At 37.5% G+C, this 26945-nt stretch overlaps 2 protein-coding genes across 16 annotated transcripts in view; one reads left to right on the top strand and one right to left on the bottom strand.

Annotated features, from left to right (window-relative positions):
* Positions 1-23776, bottom strand: part of LMBRD2 (LMBR1 domain containing 2) — a 44324-nt gene extending 20548 nt beyond the window's left edge. For 3 of the 7 annotated variants that reach the window (XM_025867389.2, XM_025867392.2, XM_025867393.2), the window contains exons 1-9: positions 23435-23775; positions 13616-13852; positions 13260-13357; positions 11692-11787; positions 8725-8892; positions 7304-7514; positions 3186-3260; positions 1682-1795; positions 1134-1317 (exon numbers count right to left, since the gene is read on the bottom strand). In XM_025867389.2, coding sequence (XP_025723174.1) covers positions 1134-1317; positions 1682-1795; positions 3186-3260; positions 7304-7514; positions 8725-8892; positions 11692-11787; positions 13260-13357; positions 13616-13789 — 1120 coding nt within the window. In that variant the 5' untranslated portion in view covers positions 13790-13852; positions 23435-23775. Of the gene's footprint in view, positions 1-1133; positions 1318-1681; positions 1796-3185; positions 3261-7303; positions 7515-8724; positions 8893-11691; positions 11788-13259; positions 13358-13615; positions 13853-23077; positions 23272-23434 lie in introns of those variants that run through there. The other 4 variants (XM_025867390.2, XM_073890999.1, XM_025867391.2 and 1 more) reach the window with 4 other exon arrangements.
* Positions 23777-23916: 140 nt separating this feature from the next.
* SKP2 (S-phase kinase associated protein 2) overlaps positions 23917-26945 on the top strand; it is a 70462-nt gene continuing 67433 nt past the window's right edge. For all 9 annotated transcript variants that reach the window (XR_012377611.1, XR_012377609.1, XR_012377610.1 and 6 more), the window contains exons 1-2: positions 23917-24147; positions 24621-24892. Coding sequence is in view for 5 of the 9 variants with exons in the window: in XM_073891004.1 (XP_073747105.1) it covers positions 24104-24147; positions 24621-24892 (316 nt within the window). In the remaining 4 variants the exon portion in view is untranslated. The remainder of the gene's footprint in view (positions 24148-24620; positions 24893-26945) is intronic.

Here is a 26945-nt window from a genome sequence, read left to right as displayed (position 1 = left end):
GCATGACACTAGACCAATCTACAACATCTGGAAAGGTACTTTACATATCCCTTTCCTCAAAACACCTTACCATCCTGCTTTTCTTCCTACTTCACTGGCCACTCCCCTTTTAGCCTTTTCCTGGTACCTCCCCATCAAGCTGAAGTCTGCCTTCTGAAGTGCCTCGGGCTTGGTCCTCAGACTTTGTCTCCCCTTTCCCAATCACTTCTTTGTTGATTTTGTTCTGACCCAGGGCCCACGGATACACTGATGATGCCCTGATTTACACTTGTAGACCAGACTTCTCTCCTGAACTCCCACTTCTACATACTCAGCACCTTCTTCAAACCTTTATGTGTACATTGCCTATTTTTCTCACTCCATAAAGAGGCACTTGTCTTTACATTTATTGATATATACCAAGCACCCAACAACAGATAGCAATTTTTCTCAAAATTGCTCAAATATTTGTTGAATGAATGAAAACAAGTATTTCTTTTATTTAATTAGAAAAGATCTCTGCTGAAGAAGTTTTACGAGACATTTTATGGCCATATGTCTTCGTACTCAAGACCAAACATGAGAAAGAGAATCAAGGTGAACATAATTGTTTATTTAGATAAATAAGGTAAATGGAAGTTTTAATATGATGACACTTTGACATGTTTTCATTAAGTTCTTCATACTAAATCTGATAACGTTTGACGAGAGTGTCATAAATCATCATTAAAGAAAATGAAATAATTATGACTACTTAGTGTCAGTCTTGTAAATAGACCAACAGATGTAAATAATCAAAGACGCCTTTTAGGGGAATATTTTAGTAGTATGTCAAGACTGAAGAAGGGACCCAAGCTTGTGATGTAAAACTGCTTAAAATTCTCATTATTTTAAGTAGGTATTATGAATACATAATATGCCTGATGTATTGCATATATTTTTGCATAGGATTTTGATTAACTGTGAAGTAACAGTGGAAACTGATAGATTATCTGTTATACGATCAGTAAAATAGTTTATCAGATATATAATATCACCACATGGTAGACATCAAATGGTACAAATACAATTCAACTCTGCACTGGTGAAATTATATACTTTTTTCCTTTAGAAAAATTATCACTAAATTTTGAAATTTATGTCAAATTACATACCAACTGTAGGATTATAAAAATATTGGATAAATTTATTTTCTGGCTCTGGTGACTGAAAGGTGTGAACAAACTGACGAGTGGCACTAGTTTCATTTTTTGCTACATCTTCTAGATAAAACGCTTGCTCCAAAAGAATCCGCCACTGTACTTGAGTTCGACGGTGCCTCTGAACTGAATAAATCACCTAAAAAAGAGAATGGGGGTTGTATCTGTCAGTGTTCTGATCCAATAGTGTTTCATCTTCCTGCTAAATAGTGTGCTTTGGTTATCAAGCAGTGGGGAAGTGTTAGTGGCATTTGCTGGGTTGGGCCAAGGATGTTAATATTCTATGATATATGTAACAATTTGGCTCAGTGGGTAATTCTCCCTCCCCAAATACCAAGAGTAGCCCGTTGAGAAACACACAGTTAAAACACTTCAAAGAATAATGCACAGGATCAAAGAAAGTTTCAAATACACATTCACTCCAAATTCCCTTTTTGTGGACAGTAATTATAAATCTAACCAAAATCATCAGTAAGTAAAAAAGCTATTATTAATGAAGTTACCTGCTTATGTAGTTTTACCAGACTTTTTTCACTTGGGTAGGTATTATGCTTTTCATCAAAATCTTCATAATCATCCATGTTCCTACCCATTTTTTCCTGATACTCTGTAGGGCACTAAAAGGGACAAGTAGATTTTTTTAAAAATCTCATTTGCAAAAAAATTAAAATTTTATTTTTATTACAAAATCTTCCATTCTTGGGCATATCTAATTTTCTCAAAAACATCTTCTTCCTTTATTGGCATCTCTAAACAGTTGGATTTTTAGTTGCTGACATTTTCTTCAAAATGTTTTAGATGTACTGAGTGCCTTCATACCCCTATTAATATTAACCTTCATGATCAGATATACTAGCTGTGGTAGGGAAGGGAGCTAACCTATATGAAGCAACTAGTATTTGAGAGGATTAAGCTATGCAGGCACCTGACAAAACTGTCAATTATTTTCCTAGCTAAAAATGAAGAATCACAACAAATCCAAGATGTTGAATTTTTAAAAGGCGTGGTACAGAAAAACAAACACATACGTGATTTGGAGTCATCTGCCCTATTAATTATTCCTTACTTACCTGAACTTGGGCAAGTTACTTAACCTCCCCAAATAGGTCTCAAAAGGTAGCAATGTAAGAGAAATGATTAGAGAACTGATTCTCACGACCATCATCTTAGCTGAAGGGAACACTAGCTAATAATCAGAATAATAGATTTAAAATAGAGGAAAAGAAATAGTTCAGTGGTTCTATGGTTGCAAAGACAACGACCGAGCAGCTCATTTTTGGAATAATCATTTTAGAAGTATATGAATACCCCTAATTCAATCTTAATGCAGCAAAACCTTAATTGTATGGCTTCTTGTCTGTGTTAAATATCTCATAGGGTCATTCATTTTACGATGTACTTCATATATCATAAACTGACATGTAGGAAGTGAGTAAAAGAGATTATTGGGACCCTAGTTTATTAAGGAGATAGGTCTGTAGAGGCCACATTCAATGACACTTAGAAACTGTGACGGTCCATCTCCATCGCTGCGTCATAGCAATGATTATACATTATTTAACATAACCTCTACATCCACATTTCAATGAAAAATATTGCCAATAATTAAATGTCAAACTTGTAATAACAACTGAACAAATTCTATGTGCAGATTACTACTGGTTTATGGTTAATATTTCCATGAAAATGGAAAGAAGATGGGAAGACCTCAGTCATAGGCTGTTCTCATATTTTTATTACAAAATTCTGTTCTAAAAATGTATATGTCAAAAGAAAAAAGATGAGGATATGCTTACCTTTTTTTTTTAAAAGATTTTATTTATTTATTTGAGAGAGAGAGAATGAGAGATAGAAAGCACGAGAGGGAAGAGGATCAGAGGGAGAAGCAGACTCCCTGCTGAGCTGGGAGCCCGATGTGGAACTCGATCCCGGGACTCCAGGATCATGACCTGAGCCAAAGGCAGTCGCTCAACCAACTGAGCCACCCAGGCGCCCATGATTAATTACCTTTTTAAGTATTGTATCAACACATTTTCTCAATGGGTGGTTATACTTGATGCTTTCATTCACTTTACGAACCTCCTATAAAAACAGTAAGAGGAATAAAAATATTTCCATTTCTGTACATCATACATGTCAAATGAGACTGTTCTAGGTACTATATATGTTCTCACAAGTTTAATTTCAACCCAAACTACTCAGCATATACATGAAGCTCCATTCACTGAATAAAAGTTCTTAAGAACATAAGTAAAAAATACATAGTGCTAGAATAGCAATGCCTATACCCTCAGGTTTTTTACTACTTTCTAAGATTTATTCCCTTATCATTTGCTTACTTGGTACACAAAGATGAGTAAGCATTATAAAAAAGTCATGAAGGATCAGACAAACTGTGATGCTGTGGTCCTCCACCCTGCTCAGGAAGCTCAATTATCTCATTATCTAAAATACGGTAAAGAAACTGGAGGAAGCAACAGGCAGCAAGCAACACAAAGCACCTACTCCTTTCCAATGGGAGAATCCTCTATAGCAGTCCCAACTACTGACTCATTCCACATTTGTTTATTAAGAGCACACTGTGGGCTGGTGGTGAGGTAAGAAGCAATTTAGTGAGTATGAAAGGTATAAAGGGGTTTGGGAAGGGAATCTTTAGAACCAGTAGTTCCCAAAGAACAATATTCTATAATACTAATGAAATTTTTTAAAAGTTGGAACCACCGTTCTAGGCAAAAGCAACGGCATGTCCAAGGGCTGGGAAGCAAGAGAACCGACCAGGGTATTAAAAAGAACATTCTGATTGTAGAGGAGAGAATGGCCCTAAGGGATACAAAACTGGAGTCAGGGAAACCATCTGGCATATAGACAAAATTATGGAAAAAATACTTATATGACAAAAAAAATCCACTTCCCTTAATATATGGAGAGTGCTTACAAATCAAGCGAAAATTGGGAAGACACATAAGAAATACTATTAGTCGATAAATGTCTGGAAAGAGAGTCAAGCTCACTAAAAACAATTACAAATTTTAAAAATAAGAACAATTTTCTGGCAAAATTATATAACCTCTTTGAAAGGTAAATTAGCAATACCCATCAAAATTCAAAATATGTAGACCTTATGAATAATTTGTAGACAGCAGACATTGCTCCTGTCAGGAGCTTAGCTTCGTGAGAAAAATAGACATTACTCAAGAAGAAATGGTATGGAAAGTGCTGTGTAATCTAGTGTGGGAAGCCTTCTTATAAACTGATGATTTAAGCTGGAGATAAAAAGCATGAGTAGGAGTAAGGTCAGCCAACCAAAGGCGGGGGCAAGAATATTCCAAAGAGAGGGGCAGCCTGTCCGAAGGCTCCAAGCAGAAGTGCACAAGGAGTTTCAAGGAACTGAAAGAAGTACAGTGTGACCAAGGGGAGAAGGAGAGTAAGCGCCTGAGCAGCACTTGATCAGGCTGAAGAAAAGCAAAGCACTCCAGAAGGCCTTAGAGTAAGTTTATCTGAGGTCAGTGAGTGAGGCCTAAATATGGGAGTAACAGGATAACATTTGGGTTTTCTTTAAAAGAAATGAATCATCACTGCATTACAGTTTTCTCTTATGAAATTGCCTTCCAGTTTTGTTGACTTGTTAGCACAACTCTGAATATGAACCATACAGTCTGGTTATACATTATACATAAAAATACTGTATTTTTCCTTTAAATTCTTGGGCCATATTATATAAAAATAAGTACTGAAACAGTTAACTCTTGATATTTACTATAGCTGTTATAAATTTAAGGTTCCTTTAAAAGTTCATATGAAGTGTGAAAAGTATTTGAAATATTGCTTATTTCCTTCAAAAATAAAATAACAAAACTTTGAGCACTGATATTACTGTGCCTAATCACTAGGCAGGGCACACAACATCTATGAAGTCAGGCTAATAGGCAATTTTCAGTGGAAATAAGTAGCTGCTTCCCCCTCCTCCAAATTCTCCACCTCAAAAAATGACTAAAGGTAGAGGCGATCTCTTGAAGGCCTCTAGCAAGTACCTTTTGAATGGTTTGACATGGCTTAGAAGTTTATTAACGCTTCAAAGAAAAATAACAGGCACACAATTGTACATATTCACTTCAGAGAAAAACATATAAAATGCTAAACTGGTTTTTACAAAACCGCATTTGGGAGAATTTATGGATTGCTGAAAAATATAATTAATAATTACCAAAAAAAGGTGACTGAACTTTGTGATGTTAAAAGGTGTATTCGGAACGTTGTTTTTTTTTTTCTCAAAGTATGCATATTTTTGTTCCATGCCTTATTTTGCACACCTCCATCAGACAGATCATCCGAAACCACATATAGGATCAGGTCTCTTCCACTGCAAGGTGTTAATGATTCTTCACTGCTTTCAAAAAATAGGCTGGACTTTTCAGTCTGACATTCATGGCCCTGCTTTTTTGGCTACAACCTATCTTTCAAACCTTACAAGCTTTTATCTTTCCCATATCAAAATTATGTTCAATTAATTTGGTTTTAAAACCTGATACCTGACCAGGATGCTGTCAGCTATGAAAATTCTATCCATCCTTCAAGACCCAGATCATATTTCACTTCCTCCTCTGATCACTATTCAGAACTGAAACCTCTCTGCACTACAGCATTGCCTTTGTATCGTTGACATCACATTGGCCACACAGTGCCTAATTTTCCACTCCAGACAGTTAGTATCCTAATGGCCAGTTCTGCACAGCACTTAACACATCAAGAAGACAAGTATTCATTAAGTGATGAAAACATTTTCTCAAGTTTACAAATTTTTAGATATTCAGAAAAACATAAAAGATCCCAAATTCCCTTGAAATATATAGGCAAAGAAATTCATACCTGACAAATCATGTTGTTTGATGGGGGGAGAAAGGGCGGGAGTTCTGCTATCTATGTAGACCTGTTGCTATGATTTTCAAAACATTCATTACGGAAAGAGGGGTTTCTTACAATGCATAAATGCGTCACATTAACATTTTGTACACTTTAAATTTATACAACATAATATCCCAAATATAGTCAATGAAGAGTGGTATCTAATTTACACAGAAAATTTTCTCTAAATCTAAAAAATTTTAAATCCGTTACACCTTATACTTGTGTTAAAATAACAAAGAAAGCACCAACGCCAGTCCTAATTTTCCACATCCTTTTCTTCAGGAAAGGGCTCTTACTTAACAAACGACAACAACAAAATCCATCTTTCCTCAGCGATTGAGGATTTCTCCTAGCCAAATCCAGGTCTTGCCATAATTAGCTGGATTTATATTTCTTAAAGGAATATTGAGTAACTGGTGTAACCAATATTCCTCAAATCTGAAACAACTGAATTTAGTACCAACTTTTAAGGTGGACACTATCAAATTTAAATTATCTTTTTAAAAATTATTTATTATATATTTATTTATATATTTATTATATTCATGTATTATAGAATTATATTTTACCAAATATAAATTCTCATGTTTTTTCAAAAAATTCCAATTTTCAAAAATAAACATATCAGATACAAATATAAAAATTATCAAACATGAATTATTTCTTTTGAAAAATGTTATAATAGGCCATCAGATGTCTGAGGAAATGTTAACAGACTACTATTTGTAGATTTACTCCTACATTTTGAATCAATGTCTTCTGCTACCATTCTTACATTTTGTAGGGAATGAATGCAAAAAAGTCAACATCAGATTTTTTTAATCCTAACATGTATTCTTTTGTTCATTTATTCATTCACTTAAAAAAATGGGTGCTGAATGTCTAAGAGTCTAGAGGACCAGGGAAGGCATGTCAGCTTAACCATTAATTGATCATTTAATCTGGGAGACTTTTAAGAGTAAAAGAGGGGCGCTATTCAAAGTTATCCCAAGATGACAAGCATAACCCTGCACTGTTGAACATATTCATGCTGAATCTCTGGTGACTGGAAGGTGGAGGGGACATCTCATGAAGCTGAATGGCCAGTAAGAAGTCAGGCTAATGGATGGGACATTCTGAAGGACCGCACATCACCAAACGTCCAGAGTAAAGCCCATTTATGTGCTAACACAGCAGCAAAAAAACAACCATGACTGACTGTAAGGTTGGAACTTGCTTACCTCCATGACATCTTCTAAAGTCTCTTCTGCATCTGCTTTCTCTGTCATCAGTTTGGCTGCCTTAAAATACGTTTTCATAAGCAGATAACCTCTTTTTGCTCCATTCCAGTATGACCGAGGAATTTCTACCAAACCATACCCCAGCAACAACACGAGAAGAAACAGGCCCCATGTATTTGCGGCAGCTATCCCAATTGTCTGAAGCTGGTTCCTGAGAAAGGGAAACACAAGCAGAGAGCTGTGATAGATAAATTTTTCCAAAAAAATGTAAAATAGAACTAACTAGTATTAAATGGCTTTTCAGAAAACAGTCCTAAAGGATGGTTAGGATTTTATATGAAAAAAACTGTATCTTCCAAGCCTCAGCTACTGTTTTAGCAACAGCAGATAATCTGCGTGTTTTAAGAGGAAGTTAGAGCGTGACTGCAGAAATAGACTTTAACACAGGAAACACTGCTTCCATTACAGTTAAAATTAGAATCCAGGATAATTCCTGGCAAAAAATATATGTATTTTGTCCAAAAAAAAGGTATTTTTTCATCAGAGTCTATCTTACTCAATATTAACAAGAGAAGCCTGAAAAAATTTTAAAGCCTAAAAAAATGTTTAACTTATGTTGAGGCACACCGACACAAATCTCAGGAATGCAATAGTGAGAATTATCATCACTGCTCTATTCCTAAATTTCTGAGCTCTATCTCTTTACATATATTACATAGATCACAAGTATAATGCAGATTTCAATTTTATTATAATGTCTGAATCTAACATCAGAGAGAAATATGCCCTCAAACTACAGTCAGAACAAAAGAAAAAATTTTCACAAGTTCTGGAGCACCTGGGTGGCTCAGGTGGTTAGCATCTGACTCTTGGTTTCTGCTCAGGTCATGATCTCAGGGTTTTGAGATTGAGCCCCGCCTTGGGCTCCAGCTCAGCGTGGAGTCGGCTTGAGATTCTGTCTCTCCCTCTCCCTCTGCCCACCCCCCCCAAGTGTGGGTGCACACCCACTCTCTCTCTGTAAAATAAATCTTTAAAAAAATATTCACAAGTTCCAGTGAAAAAAGAAAATGAGTTATTTTGTCATATACAAAATTGTAAACCTGAAACTAACATTACACTGCATGTTAACTAACTGGAATTTAAATAAAAACTTAAAAAAAATCATAAGGGTTAATACTTCTAACATAAAGCTATTAGACAAAGCATTAGTCCTTCATCTAATAGCTGTATTTAAATATATTATTCCATTTTTTCTTCTTAGTAATAGGGATTATGTAGATTTCTTTTTGAGGAATCTAGAAAACACATAACTTGATACGATTCTCAATGAAATGTCTGTTTATCTGCGCATGTGAGATAAAAATAAATTTAAAAAATGCAAGTACACACAGAAACAATGTTAAGAAGGCAACTTTTCTTACCATTCTAAGTGCAAATGTGGGTTTACAGCTACATAAATTAAAAATGCTCCAAAAATCAGCAAATAGGTGCCATAGTAGATTGCATTCTCAATCAGTGCAGTTTTGATCTTTCCAGTGATGGAAAACCCTCCTGATCTTGCATATGACTGCATAAAAGGTAACAGAATCCTAGATGGTTGGAAAAAATATGATTAAAGAAACAATTGATATGTCTGTTTAATCTCAAAATACCAGAATTATATGAATCTCAATTTTAATATGCAGTTCTTTTCACAAATAAATAGGATTTTGAGTAATTATTAATACTGAACTCTAATAGATGACTGAGTATTTTTGTAACATTAAATTTTGGAGAGAGCAAAGCACATTTTTGGGAGCAAAGGAGGTCACAACAACCAGCAGAGAGTACAACAGTGTGAGGGACTTATGATGAATCTTAAAAAAAAAAAAAAAAGCCTTTAAAGTCTTTGTGAAGCCTTTGGACTGCATTCAGACAACGAGGAACCTTTTTCTTTACAGGAGACATGACCAAATTGAAGTCTTGTAAAGACTGATAAGGCTTCAGCAGGAAGAATGGACTGAAAGCGAACAAAACTGGGACTACATGGGAGAGGGTAAGGGGTGGCGATGTGGTAAGAAGCAGGCGGGGAGAAAACTGGCTGTGAATCCACTGAACTGAAGTACTTAGGACACATCTCAAAGGAGCCACACAGGAGGTATTTGGCTATCCAGCTTCAGAGTTCAGGAGAGAGGGGTGGAAACACAGATAGATTCAGGAGTCCTCACCACATCAGTGGTACTGACCTGACACCGGTAGATGAGATTTAGAAGGTGAAGGAAAGAGCTGAGGCTGAGCCCTGAGAAAGAGTATCTTTTAAAGGAGAGGGAGAGAAACAGGAGGAGGAAGAGCCTGCAAAGGACACAGAGACAGAACAGCAGAGAGGGCTGGGAGAACACCAAGGAGCATATGGAGGAGAAAACAGGAGAAGGAAGTGTTTCAAAGTGGAGAGAGAAAACAATCATCAAATGCTGCCAAGAAGTCAAGTCAATGAAGACTTGTGTGTGAGTGGAGAAGTGGGGCTAGAAAACAGGGTTCGAAGGGTTGAGGAAAGAGTGAGCAATGAGTAAATGAAGACAGTACATGTAGACAATTCACTTGAGAAGTTTGGCAGGGTAGGATAAACTGTGGCATATTCATATCATGGAAGATTTTCCAGAAATGAAAAAGAAAAGAACACTGATACACACAATACAACATAGATGAATCTTCCATATTTGTGAGCCAAAAAAGAGATGCAGAAAAATACATACCATATAACTCCATGTTTACAAAGCTCAAAAATGGCAAAACTAATCTATAGGATGATGGATGTCAGAATCATGGCTACCTGTGGGAGGGTATGACTGGGAGAGGGGTATGAGGGAAGCTTCTAGATATAGCATACACATTGTTAATGTTCTATAATACCATCTGAGTGCTGGTTATCCACGTGTATTCACTTTGAAAAAAGTCAAATTAAACACAATTTGTCACTTTTCTGTACCAATTTATACTTCAAGAAAAAAGTCTCCCTCCAAAAATTAAGCTGTGATGAGTAGATCAATGAGGTTAGAAGCCAGGAAGCCGGAAAGGGTTGCATTTGAGAGATTTTTTTGGTTTTTTTCTTTCTTTTTTTTAAAGAGATGACAGAATTGTGTATGCTTTGTTGAAACTGGAAGCTGCAGGTATAGGTAACAAGAGCTGAAGGAGATGGGTCCATATTTCAGGAAGAGGGATTTCACTCTGAAGTCACTTTGAGAGTGACTCATTCTTTGAGAGGAAGGGAAAAGGATGGGTTGGTAGGTGTGCTGGTGAGAGGCTGAAGAGCTGCCATCTGATGACTTCCATTTTCACTGTGAAGTAGAAAGTAAAGTCCTCTGCAAGGGGAGAAGGTGACTGATTCTAGGACATAAAAGAGAGAGAAAGAACCACAAAGAGAAGAGTAGAGGTTTGAGGTTTGAAGTCTTGCTGCGGAGAATGAAGAGCAAGCAGACTAGAGACACAAAGCAGGAAAGTGTGGCAATGCTGAGGGCACAGATGAGTTCAATGAACATGAATTTACAGCGGTGCTACTCTACTCTGCTGTGTGATTTTTCTCTTGTGATGTTCACTAGCTTCAGTTTTAGAGCTTAGTTGCCTGCAGTGTCTAAAATGCTCAGTACGTAGTGAATAATGTGTTTGGGGCACAGCAGAAAGACAAAGCTTTGGGGCGCCTGGGTGGCTCAGTCAGTTAAGCAGCTTTTGATTTCGGCTCAAGTCATAATCTCGGGATGGTAAGATCGAGCCCCACGATAGGCTCCGTGCTGGGAATGGAGCTTTCTTAAGATTCTCTCTCCCTCTCCCTCTGCCTCTCCCACCACCCCCCCTCTTAAACAAACAAACAAACAAAAAGACAAAGCTAGAGTGGGTAGAAACATTTGAAATACATCGTGGCTATAGCTATAATTAGAGCTCTACAGGGAGGGTCAGGTAACAAGATGACCGAAGATCGGACCCCTAGGAACACCAACATTTAGGAAATGGGCCACAGAAATGGAACCCATGAAGGAAATTCAGCAGTTTGGGCTAAGCCGAAAGAAAGAAAACCAGGAGACAATGATGACCTTAGCAAGAGCAGTTTCATGTAAAACTGGGACTAGAAGAAGAATGAATTGAAGAAGGTCAAGAGAGAAGGCACTAACTGGAGGGGAATGGTGACAGGAAAAATTGGTTCCTCTTTTTCTATTTCTCGTTTGCCTGGTTTTTTTCTTTTCATTTCTTTTAAGATGGGAGAGAACTGAATGAGCAGAAAATAGAATATACAGATTTAAGAAGAAAATAAGTAACACTTGAATTCTGAAAGATGAAGCTTCGTGAAGAGAGCATACTTTTTTTCTTTTTACTTTAGCCAAAATTTAAAAAACTTTTTATCCTTCACTGCCACTTACCATGTTAAAAATTGTGATGTCCAATATACCACCCTCCAGAAAATTGGCATGATTCCATCCGGAATGTAACTCCACGGCATGAAACATGGATACTGGCTGTTTAATAACAATTTATAGCCAATTAATAAATGATAACTACTTAAATTATGCAATTAATTTATGCATGGCAAAGTTCATTTACATTCAGATATTAAGTTACTGATTCTAACTGCTAAAATTTCACAGAAAACTAATAATTCAAAGCTGACTATCAAACTAAAAAAACACACAGAAAGGAAACAAAGGAATGCCATTTAAATTTTCAACTTTCAGTGTATTTTTTGTTCTTGCGTAAAAAGAGGGCATAATGTTCACCTAATAGACTGATAATGTGACAGCGTCATGAAACTAAATCTGATTTGATTACCTTTAAAATACACACCCCCTAAAAAAAAGAAAAATTAAATAAGAAAAAGAAAGAAAATAAATAAAATACACACCCCATTTGTTGGATTGGTTATTTTCCAGGGAGGGGGGAATAGGGAGGCGAAAGACATTAGGTGATTAACTCCTGAAACTGGAGCCTTAAAACTCAGTCACTGTAGCATAGCTCCCATGGAGAGAGATGCCAGCATTTGTATATAATTCTATTTGAATTTTCTGCAGATATGTGTATCTGACCATAGATTCTTCCATTAACAGTCTTCCTAGACTGTAAGGGTATCATTTAGTCCAGGAGCTTCTAGCAATTCACAACTGCTGATCTGTATCTCATTTTTAATGTGCTTCAAAGGAGAGTAACATCTATATTTCAAATTTACCCTTATTCAGGTTAGATTAAAAAAATAATAAAAGCTGCATAAAGAAGCGTGCAAACACTACTTAAAGCCTGTAAAAGCTATAGTCAACATTTATTAAAGTTTTTTACTTGGAAGTTTGATATGAATTTAACATAACCTTTTGATAATTTGAACTCTATTTATTCTCAGTTGAAAACTATAAATGATTTTGGGGCACCTGGCTGCCTCAGTCGGTAGAGTGTGCAACTCTTGATCTTCGGGCTGTGAGTTCGAGTACCATTTTGGGTATGGAGGTTACTTACAAATAAAATCTTTAAAAGAGTGAAAATAAAAATAAAACTATAATGATTTCAAAGAATGCACAATATGAAAGGAACATCCTACATACAGAATAATCTCCTTACCTTTTATACAACCTTGTAAATCGGGTAAAAGATAAAATGAATGCCTCATTTATTTAGACCAGAAAGGCTGAGAAAAAAAAATAGCCACTGGAAGTCACATTCTTAGTAAGAGACAGAACCAGGGCTAAAAAAATCAGGTCTTCTCCAAGTTTCTCCTTAGCATCTACTAAAAGGCCTTGTGCACCAATAAATTTTTTAAATTTATTTAAGATTTAAATTTAGATAGAATACAAAGTAATTAAAAGTCTACTAGCAAAGGATAGAAGTGAGGTGGGGGGGATGAGTAAGGATCAACTTTTATAAAATCCAAATGGTAAGAACTGACAATTTTAAAGCAATTTTTCTCCTCTACCCTATTTTTAAAAATAAAACAGGAAGCAAATACCTGGGAACGGGGGTAGCCGCTGCATATATTCCTGTGATGTTGCTGTTCTCAGGAGGGCTTGAGTTTGCAGCAGCATGCTTGCAACGGTTGTATATAGTCTAAACAGTGAACACCAGGTTTAAAAATGAAAACCGAAAGGTTACCACGTACTTAAGGGATACTGGAGGATATCAACCTATCCACCAATTACCTTCCTGGCTATGCTTTTTAATGATCAAATTCCTACAGTAAGATTTAAATACAAAATATTCAGTATAACCTTATATAATTTAGCTGTCTTAAGAACTAACATATCTCAAACATGCTGTATGATTACAATTGCCTTCTGAATTGCAAAACTCGGTTTCACCTCTTACCGTACTAACATCCAGAGGCAGTATGAAGACAATAAGAAAGCAGAGATACCAAGCTAGCAGTGTTCCAACAATTACAAGTCTATGCTGTTTCTTGAAATCTCCATATCGATGAAGTAGGAATAATGCCAGAAAAAAGACAAAAACAATCTCGAGTCCCAAAGCTGCACCGCTCATTATTGAATGTTCACTCTGACTAACCAAAGTCACTCATGTACAGGTCTGGGTCATATCTGTAAACTGGAAAAGAAAAAAAAAAAAAAAGCAGCATTAACAAAGGAAATAACCACTTGAAAATTTCCTAAATATTCGTTTATTAATAAATTCTTTGGAAAATCGTCAGTCTTTACATTGAACTACAAATAAAAGGAAAAGGATCATTCCTATTCTCAAATATATATCTTATTTTTTAAAGTAGATCTTAAAAATTTCACATAAATTATATCTTCAGGAAAAAAGTTATCTTAATAAAAATTACACTAGTTCTAAAAATATTACAATATAAGAATACTAAATGTGAGTTTTAATAGTGTCATTTGGAGTTTGTTCCTTAAGGTTGTAAGTCCCAACAGAAATTTAATACAAATACACTACTGACTAGACCCTAGGAAATGAGATATTTTCTAAAATAAAGTTTTCTAAGTCATCCATAACCCATTACTTAAAATGTTCCAAAAGAGGGAGAGAGAGCATGAAAAAGAGCATTTGAAAGTAACATTTCCTTTGTTTGAAACAGTTTTATTTTCTTGTGATAATCTTGTCTAACAAATTTAACAACTTGAAATTCTTATTTATTTACTGCTTCACCAAATACAGTTGACCCTTGAACAACATAAGGTTGAACTGTGTGGGTCCACTTCTACACAGATTTTTTTGGTAAATAGAGTACTATAAATTTATTTTCTCTTTTTTATGATTTTCTTAGTAACGTTTTCTTTTCTGTAGCTTACTTTATTGTGAGTATATAGTTTACATACAATATATGTTGAATCATGATGTTGTACACCTGTAACTAATATAGTTTTGAATATTAATTATATTTCAACAAAAAAATACTCATACTACAAAATAAATATCAAGTTCATCCAGTAAAACACACACACACGCACACACACACACACCCACCCACACACACTGTTAACCAGCTGTTTATGTTATGGTAAGGCTTCTGGTCAATTGCAGGCTATTAATAGTTAAGTTTCCACGCAGTCAAAAGTTATACACAGATTTTCGAGTGGACAGGGGATTGGCACCTCTAACTCCTGCATTGTTCAAGGGTCAACTGCATACTTACCACTTTCCGTTAGCTATATAAATCTTATTTTCTTTAAAGAAACTTACATTAAATGCAGAAAAATGTATCAATGATTATTGAATAAAGTCATACACTTGAGAATATTTTTAATTATAAATGCTGATAATAGAGACATCAGCAATGGTTTGTTATCTCTTTACTCTTACGAAATAATTTACCTTTTTTTAAAGATTTTATTTATTTGTTTGTCAGAGAGAGAGCACAAATGGGGGGAGCGGCATGCAGAGGGAGAAGCAGGCTCCCCGCTGAGCAGGGAGCCCAATGCGGGACTCAATTCCAGGACCCTGGGATCATGACCTGAGCGAAGGCAGATACCTAACCAACTGAGCCACCCAGGCATCCCTGAAATAATTTACCTTTACTAACTGAATGCAATATGTTCTTTTCACCTTTGTAAAATCAATTTTAGGCATTTTTGTTTGTCCACAGACTACAATATTCTAAGGAATTAATATGTTAACAGAGAATCAAGATTGTGATGCAGAATAAAATAAGATGGAATCAAAATACACCAACATCTCCAACCAAAACTAGTTATAAAACAAATAAAGTTTGGGTATTATCAGGCTAAATTTAAATTCATATAAGAAATATCCTTACATGGAATATCACAAACAAAAATCACATATAATAAACTATTTTCTTCACTATTTCTTTATATTGTTGAAGTACTTTCTATTCCTCTGTGCATTTCAACCAGTATTTTCATATTTCTAAAATATCTAAAATCGACCCCCTTTCATCACTATCACCACATCCTGCTATGTTTTTCTTCAAAGCACTTATCCACCTAATATAATGTATATTTACATTTATTGTCACCCTGTAACCCCTTCCTCCCCACCTCTACCCCCCAGACTTCATGAAAGCAGACACTGGACTATTCAGTACTACATCCCAAGTCTCTAATATAGTGTCTAGCATACAGTAGATATTCAAAAAGTATTTGTTGAATGAATAAATGAATAAAAAACTTACTCTATACTTCAGTATATACACTATTTTTATTAATGCTGACTATAAAGGCAACATAAAATTCCTGTTATGGTCTCCAAAATTGATATTACAAATACTTATTACAACTCAAAGACTTATTAAAACTGTCATTACTACTACTCAAAATTTCAAATTTTTTTTAAAGATTTTATTTATTTATTTGAGACAGAGAGAATGAGAGAGAGAGAGAGAGAGAGAGCACATGAGAGGGGGGAGGGTCAGAGGGAGAAGCAGACTCCCTGCTGAGCAGGGAGCCCGATGTGGGACTCGATCCAGGGACTCCAGGATCATGACCTGAGCGGAAGGCAGTTGCTTAGCCAACTGAGCCACCCAGGCGCCCTCAAATTTCATATTCTATGAAAAAAACCTATACCATCACAATAAGAGTAAGTCAAATCTTATTTGTAAGCCAAGAAAAGATTAAGTGGATAGCTCAATGTAGAGTGTGCTGATGAAAACCATTACCTCCTTCAAGATCTAGCTTTTAAAAAAACGTAATTCAATGTGAATTTAAATGTAAGACAGTTATTATTTGAAAATCCCTTCATGGTTTGACCTAGATATTTATTTTCCTGAAATTGTCCAGTCCAAGGAATACGGTAATCATAGAAAAAAGACTGACTATCAGAGATTACCAAGGAAATGCTAAAGTATGGCAGAAGCAAATGATGGAATATTACTGAAGTGTAAGAAATGATGTTTGTTAAGATTATTTCATAACATTAGAAAATTACCATAATGTTAATTGAAAAGAACCCTCAATTCACACATTTTTACATTTATTATAATATGCATAAAAAACTAAGACAAAAAGGAAATATATAAAGACATTAATAACAGGTGGCAAGATCACGGGCATAAGCAAACAACAAAATCAGTTATAAATTTGCTACTAGCTACTAATATTTTTTTCACAATGGTTGTCAATTTTTCAGTCTGATTCATAGTACTTTAAAATCTTGTAGATGAATAAACAGAATTATGGATCCTTTATTCTAGTAATAAAGAAATGATTTGGTTACATCTCTTCCTATTCTCAGTGTATTAGTCACCTATTCCTGCTATAAACAATTCCTATAAACTTAGAGGCTTAAAACAACACCCTTGTATCATAGTTTCTGTGGGTCAGGTGTCCAGGCACAACTTGGTTCAACTAAATTCTCAAGATGGAAATCAAGGTCTCAGCAGGTTTGTGTTCCTCTCTGGAGACTCTAGGGAAAAAGGTACTTCTAAGTTCATTCAGGCTATTGGCAAAATTCAGTTTGTTATGTTTATAGGACTGAGATCCCCATTTCCTTGCAGGCTGTCAGCTAGCATTTGCCCTTAGCTCCAGAGGTCTCTTCCCAGTCTTTGCATGTGGCCCTGGGTATCTCAGAGTTAGCAATAGCTTTTCAAATCCATCTCAGACTTTCTCTTCCACCCTCAGCTGGGAGGAAACTGCTTTAAAGGGCTCATCTGATCTCACTGCGAAAATCTGGATAATCTAGTCATATTAGTAACCAAAGCTGTAAAAAAATAATTCCTCACTTGATTAAGGCATAGATATCCTTGGGGGCCTATTATTCTGTTTAACACACCATCCATTTCTGTTCAAGCTGAACTCCTGTTGTCTTGTTATGACACAAGATTAGGCCTAGGGGTCCCACTAAATTGGAGATGAAAATTGGGGTTTCCCTAATCTGAGATGAGAAAATAATAGTTTTGAAGTCTGTATCTTTGACTTGTACCTAAATTCAAGTGAGGAATTATTTTTTTACAGTCCAGAATGATAGCACTTTCCAAGGTTCTTTATGAACTCCTCTATCTTATAGCGTGTTTTGGTTCTTTCAATTGAAAAATTTTGTGTTCAAAGCTAGGTGCACCTTCCCCTCCATCTGATCTAGTTACTTATCTCTTAAATTCATAAAATCACTGTTAATTAAAATCTAATAAAAATAAAGGTTACACAACTCAGGTTTGGCTTACTGAAAAAGACTCATCACCAGGGAGTACAGCAGTTTGGCAATATATACCAAAGACCTTAAAACAGGTACGTATCTTTTGTCCTAGCAATTCCGATCCAAATAACTTAAAGAAAACCCAAAATGTGAACAAAGATTTACCTAGAATGTGTCATGGCAGCATTATTTAAACATGAAAACATAGAAACAACTTAAATGTTTGTACTAAACAGTCCAGGAAGTCTTAAAAAAGTCCTCCAGTCACATCGCTGTCCGTCGCCTTTTTGAAAAAAAGCAGCCAAGGGTTTCATAAATCACTAATCCTGTTAACCTGTCCATGCCTCATGGGAGCAGGGATCTGCACCAAGTCCCCTGCACCTAAGTCAAGGACTACACAACAGCAAAAACTAAACTGCAGACAGTGACTCAAGGAGAACACCAGATTCCCCCAATCTACAGGAAAGGTGAGATCCACAGGGACACTTTAGAGATGTCAAAAGGGACAGGGGTGGGGGTCTAAGGGAGTACACATAAGAAACACATGGGACAAATACACACCAAAATGCTAACAGTGGTTGTCATAAAATGTAAAGAGATGACTTCTATTTTCTTCTTTGTGCTTTCGTCTGTTTTTCATTTTAAATAATGAACATTTATTATTTTGTAATTTCAAAATTATTTAAAAATCAATGCAGTAATATGAAAGTAAAGCACATGGCAAATAGGAAATTAGAAATAAAGTTACAACTATTTTAAAATACAAATGTTTTGTTATACTGTGGTAAACCTGGGTTCCAAATCTCAACTTTATTTAATTGTGTAATTTTATGCAATTTAAAAGGTTAAGGGAGGATAAATAATCACCTCATACAGGTTGCTATGAAGATCAAATGAGATACAAAAGTGAAACACCAACTAGGAGTTCTAGAAACAGAGTAGGTCCTCAAAAAAATGCTTAGTTGCTCATCTCCTCCTCCTTCATATCATGTGCTTCTAGAAGATAACCAGTTGCTTCAATAGTCTCAAAGCAAAGCTTTACACTAATAGCTTCCTCTCCCACCATCCTCCCAAACTATGAATGGATACCAAATGCTTTTTGCTTCTCATTCTCTGTGGTTACCACAGCCTGGGCCCACCCCGATTCTTATAAAACAAAAAATGATGTTTGCTCCAAGAAATTGCTCCCTTTGCCTCTCTCGACAAATTGGGATTACCTCTCTAGGTCTACAAGGTAGCCCAAACACCCCTTCAACGCTCTGTTGTAAAGTGGGAGAACACATCTCAGAGCCATGTCAAGAAGGTGTATTAGATACACCAATGTCATATAGAAAGACAATGCCATTCTTCTAGGCACGTGATCAAAATGGAGGTGGATTAAAATGGATCATTTGCTGACCTGCAACCATGTACAGCCGTGCAAAAATATACTCAAGGGCAAAAGAGGAAATATGCCTCTGGCCACAAAAGTGGTCCTTCTAGCAATATTCCTCAAATATTAAAATAAGGTGTTTAGGCTAACTGGCAAAAATGAAAGAAGAATATGCAAAAATTTGGAGGCAAATCAAAATTCAGTTCTGTGTGATTAGAAATTGAAAGAGAAATTCAAAGCTATCATAGGTTGGCATTAACACCACAGCAGCAAAAGTAGATTTTACTCAAAATCAAAATGCCAGTTCATTTGTTCTAATTTTAGTGCTTGATATCCAGACATGGTCTACCTTTCAAAATACCAGTTCTGAAAGTCTTTGAACACTTAAAATCCAATTTAGTTCCATATCAATTATTAAGATACCGTACAATGTCTTTCAAATGCCTTTCATAATTAGCTTGTTAATGTTACTGACTTGGGGTACTGTTTCCCAAGTACTTTATGGTTTATAGTGGGTTTTTTAGGCTAAACACACTTTAAGTGGAAAACTTACAGGTTAAGATAATTTTGGAACTTGAAGCATCCCCCAAATATCTTCAAAAAGAAAGAGAAAGAGAAGGAAAAGACAAGAAGGATGAAAGGAAAGATTTGTGGTAGCAACTGAAGAGAACGCAGACAAAAATTCTGTCCAAACCTAAGATTCTGAAGCTGAATGAAAAATTTCTAGCCAGAACCTAATGATGCATCAGACTTGGACTATGCTAACTTAAGTACGTATCTTTATTCAGATACGTGAAATAATAGAAACTAGGAGTCAACTCAAGATCTTAATAATGAAAAATTGAATGTATCAGAACTACACGTGAGTGTTGTGAAAGTCAACAATTCTCTACTACCAATAAAAAGTTAAATCTTCCAAATATAACCACCATTATTCCGTTTAAAGATTCCAGGTATAGGGAAGATTCAGCTTAGGATATACACAGAATACCCCAAGACAGTGTGGCTCCTACTCTAAAAATACAAAATAGTTGTAATATTTTTTGAAGCCATTTTCAAAAAATGAGCTGAGTTGCTAAACCAACCAGGTAAACTGAATTCCAAAGTGTGACAAGCCCTTCTGAAGACAGACATGTACAAAGTGCTTAACCTTTGGTAAGACATGAGAGAGAAAAGGGAGCAACCATGTAAGCAAGTAAGAAGAAAACAACTGGAATTGTAATGAATTCTTAAAGATTTCTCGTAAAGAGATTATAAGATTTATTTTGGTAATTAAAGAATAATCCTTAGAATCCTTCTTAATAAAATACTTTTTAAAAAAAGAAGAGGTAACATTTAGTATGAGTTTACTAGATTCCAAGCATTATGCTAGCACTTAACATACTTTATCAGATTAGACCGCAAAACCAGTAAGAAAGGACTATTAGTATCCTTGTTTAATAGAGGAGAAAAAGGTAGAGAGAGAGCCAGAAGTTTGTCCACATTCCTACACAGCCAGTGAGTGGCAAAGCTGGGATTCAAACCTATTCATCCTAACTATAATTGGGATACTACACAGTCTTTTTTCAAATCCAGACATACTTTCTTAATGCAATTTAAATTGTTTAAATAATTTCTTTTGTCCGGTTTTTACAGTGAACAAATTAGAAACATTCTATTAATTATTCCTTTAGATATATCAAGATAGAATGCTAAAAAAGTCACATTTAATACAGAATTTAGCGAAGTCTTTTCACCTGCCAGGTAAGACTACTATATTACTTAAGGCTCTAATTTACATGGGAAAGGTAGAAAAGAAAACATAGAGCAAATTAGAATAGGGAAAGAACCCTTCTGTTCTCGCTCCAATCTGTCCATCACAGACAGCATTAAACTACAGAGATCTAAAGATCTACTTTAAAAATAATGGAGGGAAAGCATCCTTTTGAAATTTGATTGGCAGGTAGAAACTTCTTGCTATATAATCATTCTTGGTCTTTTGTTCCCCCAAGCTAAATAACATTAAAAAAAAAAAAACCTAAAGAAATCTTTAAGATTTATTTCATGCTTTGATGGAACTAAGAAAAAAAGCACATCACTCATCTATTTAAAAACAATCTCTTTTGTCATATTTGATTTTCAAAAAGAACGCTAATATACTACTGAATATACACATAGCTTACAGTGAAATGTAGTTTCCAGTCCTTTTTTGCCCCTCCTGTGCCCTCACAATGTTGACCATCTTGTCTCTTTTACAATAAAACACTTTCCCAATTTACAAAGTCCCTTTGTATTCTACCTCAAGCTTCTAAAGAGCACGAAAAATTACTCACTCTAATGTCATTTGCAGAGATAAAAAAAAATTGTAATTCATTTGTCCTAGGTACTGATCTAGTAATTCTAGTTTTAGAAATTTAGTTACACCTCTCACTAAAATGGGACATGGGTATGCTGAGCAAGATTAAATAAATAAAATTAACCAGGAAAAAAAAATAATCCATATCAGTAGCAATCACAGTGTAATTCTTGAAAGAAACCAGACTGCGTTATCTATGTAGCTGATAATCTCATCTCTTCAATAGACACAATTCCTTATATCAAACAGACTCCCATGTACCAATTTAAACTTTTATTTACCATATAAAGAGAACGAACACCCATAATTAGAATAATGCAGAAAAAAAAAAACCGATTATTTCAGCAAGCTGAAGTATTTTTGTTACCTGGGCAAACTGTTAGTAAAATACCTATTCTAGAATTTGAAGACTGATTTTCAAAGTTGACAGGCTTTCTTTGAAATTCTATAGAGGGCCTCCTGTCCACCAATTCAGCGATTTCAAGTATTCTAAGAACTAGAAATGTTCCCTGGCTCCTAGGAAACTACTTGCTAAATCCTACTACCAGGATATTTCTCATCTTTAAATTTAAAATCATCCCATTAGACCTTCCTATCTATAAGATCTACTTTATATCTCAAAACTTTGTTTACTCTCATCATGGCATTTAAAATATTTTTCCTTGTTTCTTTCTCCTCCATTAGTGTATACACTCCCTCTGTTTTACTTTCTTGAAAGAGACTATAACTTTTTTTAAATATAAAATTATGTTCTCTAATGAGCTGCAATTTTAAGGAAAAGGATGGAGATTTCAAAGGAAGGCAACTGCTTTCTCCTCAGCCAAAGTAACATAAAGGTAACTTTATGCAAAAAAAATCAGAATACTGCATTTAACAGTATTTTCCATAACATCAGTTTAATGAATTGTGAACATTCAGCCTAGTATTTTCATCTAGTTTAAATCAACTTTTGAGCATATCCCTTCTTTACAGCAATTTCACTTATTTTCAAGAAAGAACTAAAGATTCGTGAATACCTTAATCAAGAAGTGGTCACTTTTCAGGCTAAGCACCAAGCCTGAAACCAGCACATACCCGGGCAAGGGAGGTTTGATTCCAGCACAAAGCGAATCGTTTTTTTAATGGTATGTCATACTATTTTTTAAGGTATGTCATACTGCATACCGAAGTAATACTCTAATATTTTCGTCTGCTTACTTCTGAACTTTATAAATCCTCTGCATTTTTATGGGGGTTGGAATTTATTCCCCTTCTCTCTTCCACTGTTTTCCAGGGGTCACAGTCATGGTGTAGTGTGCACAATGGATTTCGCATGGTCATCCTACCTTAGAATATGGTACATTCCCTCCTCTAACCGCCTCCGAACTCTTCTCGGCGGACATAGGCTGAGGGCAGCCCGCTTTTACACGGCGACGCAACCAGACGTGGCCGGTTGAACGCGAGCGACCGAATGGCTTCGCTGGTGGCCCCTAGCGGTGCGCTAAAAAGCCCTTTGCAAACATATAGTCACCTTATTTGTTCCCGTGCTGGCATTTCTGAAACTCGTCAAGGCTGCAAGGGGATGCGCAGCTTTCCCACCGCACACAGGAACCACTGTGTTCTCCTGCTCCCCTAAAATTAAACCACCGCCTCTCGTTCGAACTGCGCTTTAGTTTACAAAACGCTTTCACGAGGGTTATCTGACTTGACCCTCACCGCCAAGCGTGTTCTCGAGATAAGCCTCGAAGCCGTAGTGCCTATTTTACTGTTGAGGAAAGGATCGTGTGCACAGACCCAGGGCTAAGGGTCAACTCTCTCCCGGATGGAGGAAGCAGCTTCCCGGCGGAGGGAAGAGCAAGTGTGACGCCCGCGGCCCCCAACCGCTCACCTGGCCGGCGGACCTGGCTACCGCCTATCAGTGGCCGGGAACGTAGGCCCGCGGTCGCTGCTGCTCGGGGTCTCCGAGGTCCTCTCGATCTCCGCCTGCGCTCGGCCTCAGACCCCAGACCCCAAAGTGCCTCAGGCTCTCCCCATCAGGCTCACCGTCCGATCTTGCCAGACAGCGCCTGCAAGGACCGGGAAACTCCGCGTCCGCCACAACCGTCCAGGATCTGGGACCTACGGTCCGAGGCGACGGCGGTGACGATCACTAAAAGGCCTGCAGGCTCTGGGGTAAGGAAAACCCGTCCCCAGTCAAGCGGCTGACATTTCCCAGCCAGCCGGAGCACCGCCCACTTCCGCTTCCCCGCCTACCCCGTGGGTAGCCCAGCCCCGAGCCGCGGGGAGTTGTGGGTATCTCGAAGGCGGGTAAAGGAGCAAGGAAGGAAGTATCCGAGAGCCGGCCAGACTACGAGGCACAGCAGAAACTACAGTTCCCAGCAGGCCGCGGGGCCGCAGACGGCCTCGGCGGAGGACAGCGAGTAGAAGAGCCCTGCGCGCGCGGCGAGGATGGAACGTTGCTAGAGTTCGCGGGTCTAGCTGCTGGGGGTCGGAGCCGCAGGCCGTGAGCCGCCGCGCGCCAAAGCGGGAATCCCGGAGGCGGGCAGTTCTGCAATTAATGCACGCATTTAAAACTCCAGAACCCGTGGACGCCATGCACAGGTAACCCGATTGCAAAAGGGGGCAGAGAGTGAATGAACGGTCTCAGTTCTTTTAGGCCGCGAATATTGCTACTTGCTAATATTGTTACAAATGCTGTAAAGTGAATACTTGCTTAGCTCCTTCTTTGGGAAAGAGTGGATGGCTGGATGCTTTAGTGCGGTGATCAGCGTGCGGTGTTATTTGCCTTCCCTTATTGAGCTTTCCTGCTACTGTTTTCCATCGTTGTGCTCTCCCGCTTGTCTGTTCCCTCCACTTTAAGACATTCTTGAGGCCTTCTCCGTGATCGTAAATCAAAAAGGTTTCTGTTATTTTCTCTTTCCTTCTTAGAAACTTGCCGCCGGCATTTAAAAGCAATTCTATGAGACACTGAAAGTTCTCTGCATTGCATAACTTGCAGTTTCATTTAGGCCTATCTTTGAATTATTCACGGGTGTGTTTTTGAAAGCAGCAGGGGCTGTTGTGCATTTCTGCAGGAAACACCTCCAGGAGATTCCCGACCAGAGTAGCAACGTTACCACCAGCTTCACGTGGGGATGGGATTCTAGCAAGACATCTGAACTGCTGTCGGGCATGGGGGTCTCTGCCCTGGAGAAGGAGGAGGTGGACAGTGAGAATATCCCCCAGGAACTGCTCTCAAACCTGGCCCACCCTCAGAGCCCTCCCCGAAAACGGCTGAAAAGCAAGGGGAATGACAAGGACTTTGTGATAGTCCGCAGACCTAAGCTAAATCGAGACAACTTTCCAGGTAAGGTATGAGGGTAAAACTGTCGGTCACATAAGAGGCGGATTGAAGTATTTTATTAGTAATCTTTGTTTAGCGATCTTTAGGATGGCACGCTTTTAAAATTGTCTACTTCTGAAGTCGTTTTTCAAAGAAATGGGACAACTGGTCACTGAAATCTACAGGAATCTTGGTAGGTATATATTTTCAGGTGCACAATTGACTTTTAACCCATGTGAAATTTTAACCCAGAAGACATTCCTGCCTCTTTCCTTTGAAGGGAAGTTGCATGTACAAAGGCCAGCTCAGTGCCACTGATAAATGGGGACATAAGCAATAATCTCGTAGGATTTTGTTGTTGTTGTTGTTTATATTCTGCTGATCTATAACCTTGATTGAGTTTGTTGCCATAATTGCTTTAGTTATTTGTCAAAGGACTAATAAAGTGAATGTTAAACTGAGTGTAGGGACTTATATCCCCAGGGACCTCCCAAGTGGGATTTTTCTGGTATGCTCTGTCTCCATTGCTGGCAGCATTATCTGTTCAGTCAGTCACCCAACCAGAAACCTGAGGGTCAGTCCCTTCCCACCATCCTCCAGCATCCAACCAATCATTGAATCTTTCCCTCTTGTCTCCTAGATGTTTTTCAAACTCTCACTATCTCTTGCCTGAATATTGGAATGGACTCATAATTCCAGTCCTATCCTCCACAGATCCACCCCCAGAGCTAGAGCGGACGGTCTGAAATGTAGAACTCACCATATCATTTCTCTCTTTGATAGCTCCCCATCCCCAGGCTTCTCAAACAGGTCAATGAGTGCCTCCCAGAGTGGCGCAGAACCCCAAGGGTACAAAAAGCCATAGGGTAAACACAGTGCAGTGACTTGGGGTTACCGGTTTTTCTTGCCAGTAAGTCATTTAAAACAATCCCACAAATATTTGCTGAGCACATGCTATGTGGGGAGCATTGTTTTAGGTGTTGGGGATAAGGCAGCAAACAAAACCTAAACATTCCTGCCCTCGTAAAATTTCTGTTCGAGAGAGTAGATGCAATGAACATAATAAAGATTCCTGCCCTCATAAAATTTCTGTTCAAGAGAGTAGATGCAATGAACATAATAAACTACATAATAAATGTAGTGTGTTAGAAGATGATAAATGTTGTGGCCAGAGTCAAATATAGAACAAGGCAAGAGGGATTGGAAGTCCTGGGGTGGGAAGATGGATTGCAACTTTAAATGGAGTATTGCAGGAAAGCCTCACTTAGACATGAGCTTTTTAAGCAAAGGCATAAAGGAAGTGTGAGGAATGTGCCATGCAAATATCTTGAAGAGGGCTCCAAGCAGAGGACAAAGTCAGTGCAAAAACCCTGGGGCAGAAGCATGTCATGTTTGCTTAAGGAAGAAGGAAGCCATATGTAGAATGAGCAAAGGGGAGAGTAGGGGGAGATAGGGCTAGAGGTGGTGTTGAACATACTTGTGATATGATCTTTTAAAAGGACACACTGAGGGGCGCCTGGGTGGCTCAAATGGTTAAGCATCTGCCTTCAGCTTGGGTCTTGATCCCAGCACCCTGGGATCGAGCCCCATATCGGGCTCCTGGCTCAGAGGGGAGCCTGCTTCTCCCTCTCCCTATGCTTCTCCCCCTGCTCATGCTCTCTCTTTCTATCTCTGTGTCTCAAATGAATAAATAAAATCTTTTAAAAAAAATAAAAGGACGCACTGATGTGTTCGGATTAAACTGGGGGGGAGGGGTCAGGGGTAGAAGTTTAGAGATTTATTAAGAGGTGTGGGAATGGTGATAAGTGTGCTCCCATCTGACTTTCTTTGAAGAAGGGTTGGTTGGTTGCTCTGCTTAAAAAAATAAAAAAATCTGTTGTTTTGGGGTTTTGACTTTCATTAGGAAAGAGAACCTACAGATTATGGTCTAGAAATCTACATCAGGAAGGGGTGAATTAATTAGAAAGGCAATAAGGGATTGTGAAGTCAGACAGATCTGACTTTACATCCTAATTCTGCTGTTTACCAACCTCGGGAAGTTATTTGAGCTCTCTGTGCCTTTGTTTCTTTGTGAAAT

Source organism: Callorhinus ursinus, unplaced genomic scaffold (genome assembly GCF_003265705.2).
Source record: "Callorhinus ursinus isolate GAN/ISIS: 27379988/994484 unplaced genomic scaffold, GSC_fseal_2.0 scaffold3, whole genome shotgun sequence".
NCBI lineage: Eukaryota > Metazoa > Chordata > Mammalia > Carnivora > Otariidae > Callorhinus > Callorhinus ursinus.
This window is presented reverse-complemented; position numbering and strand designations above follow the sequence as displayed.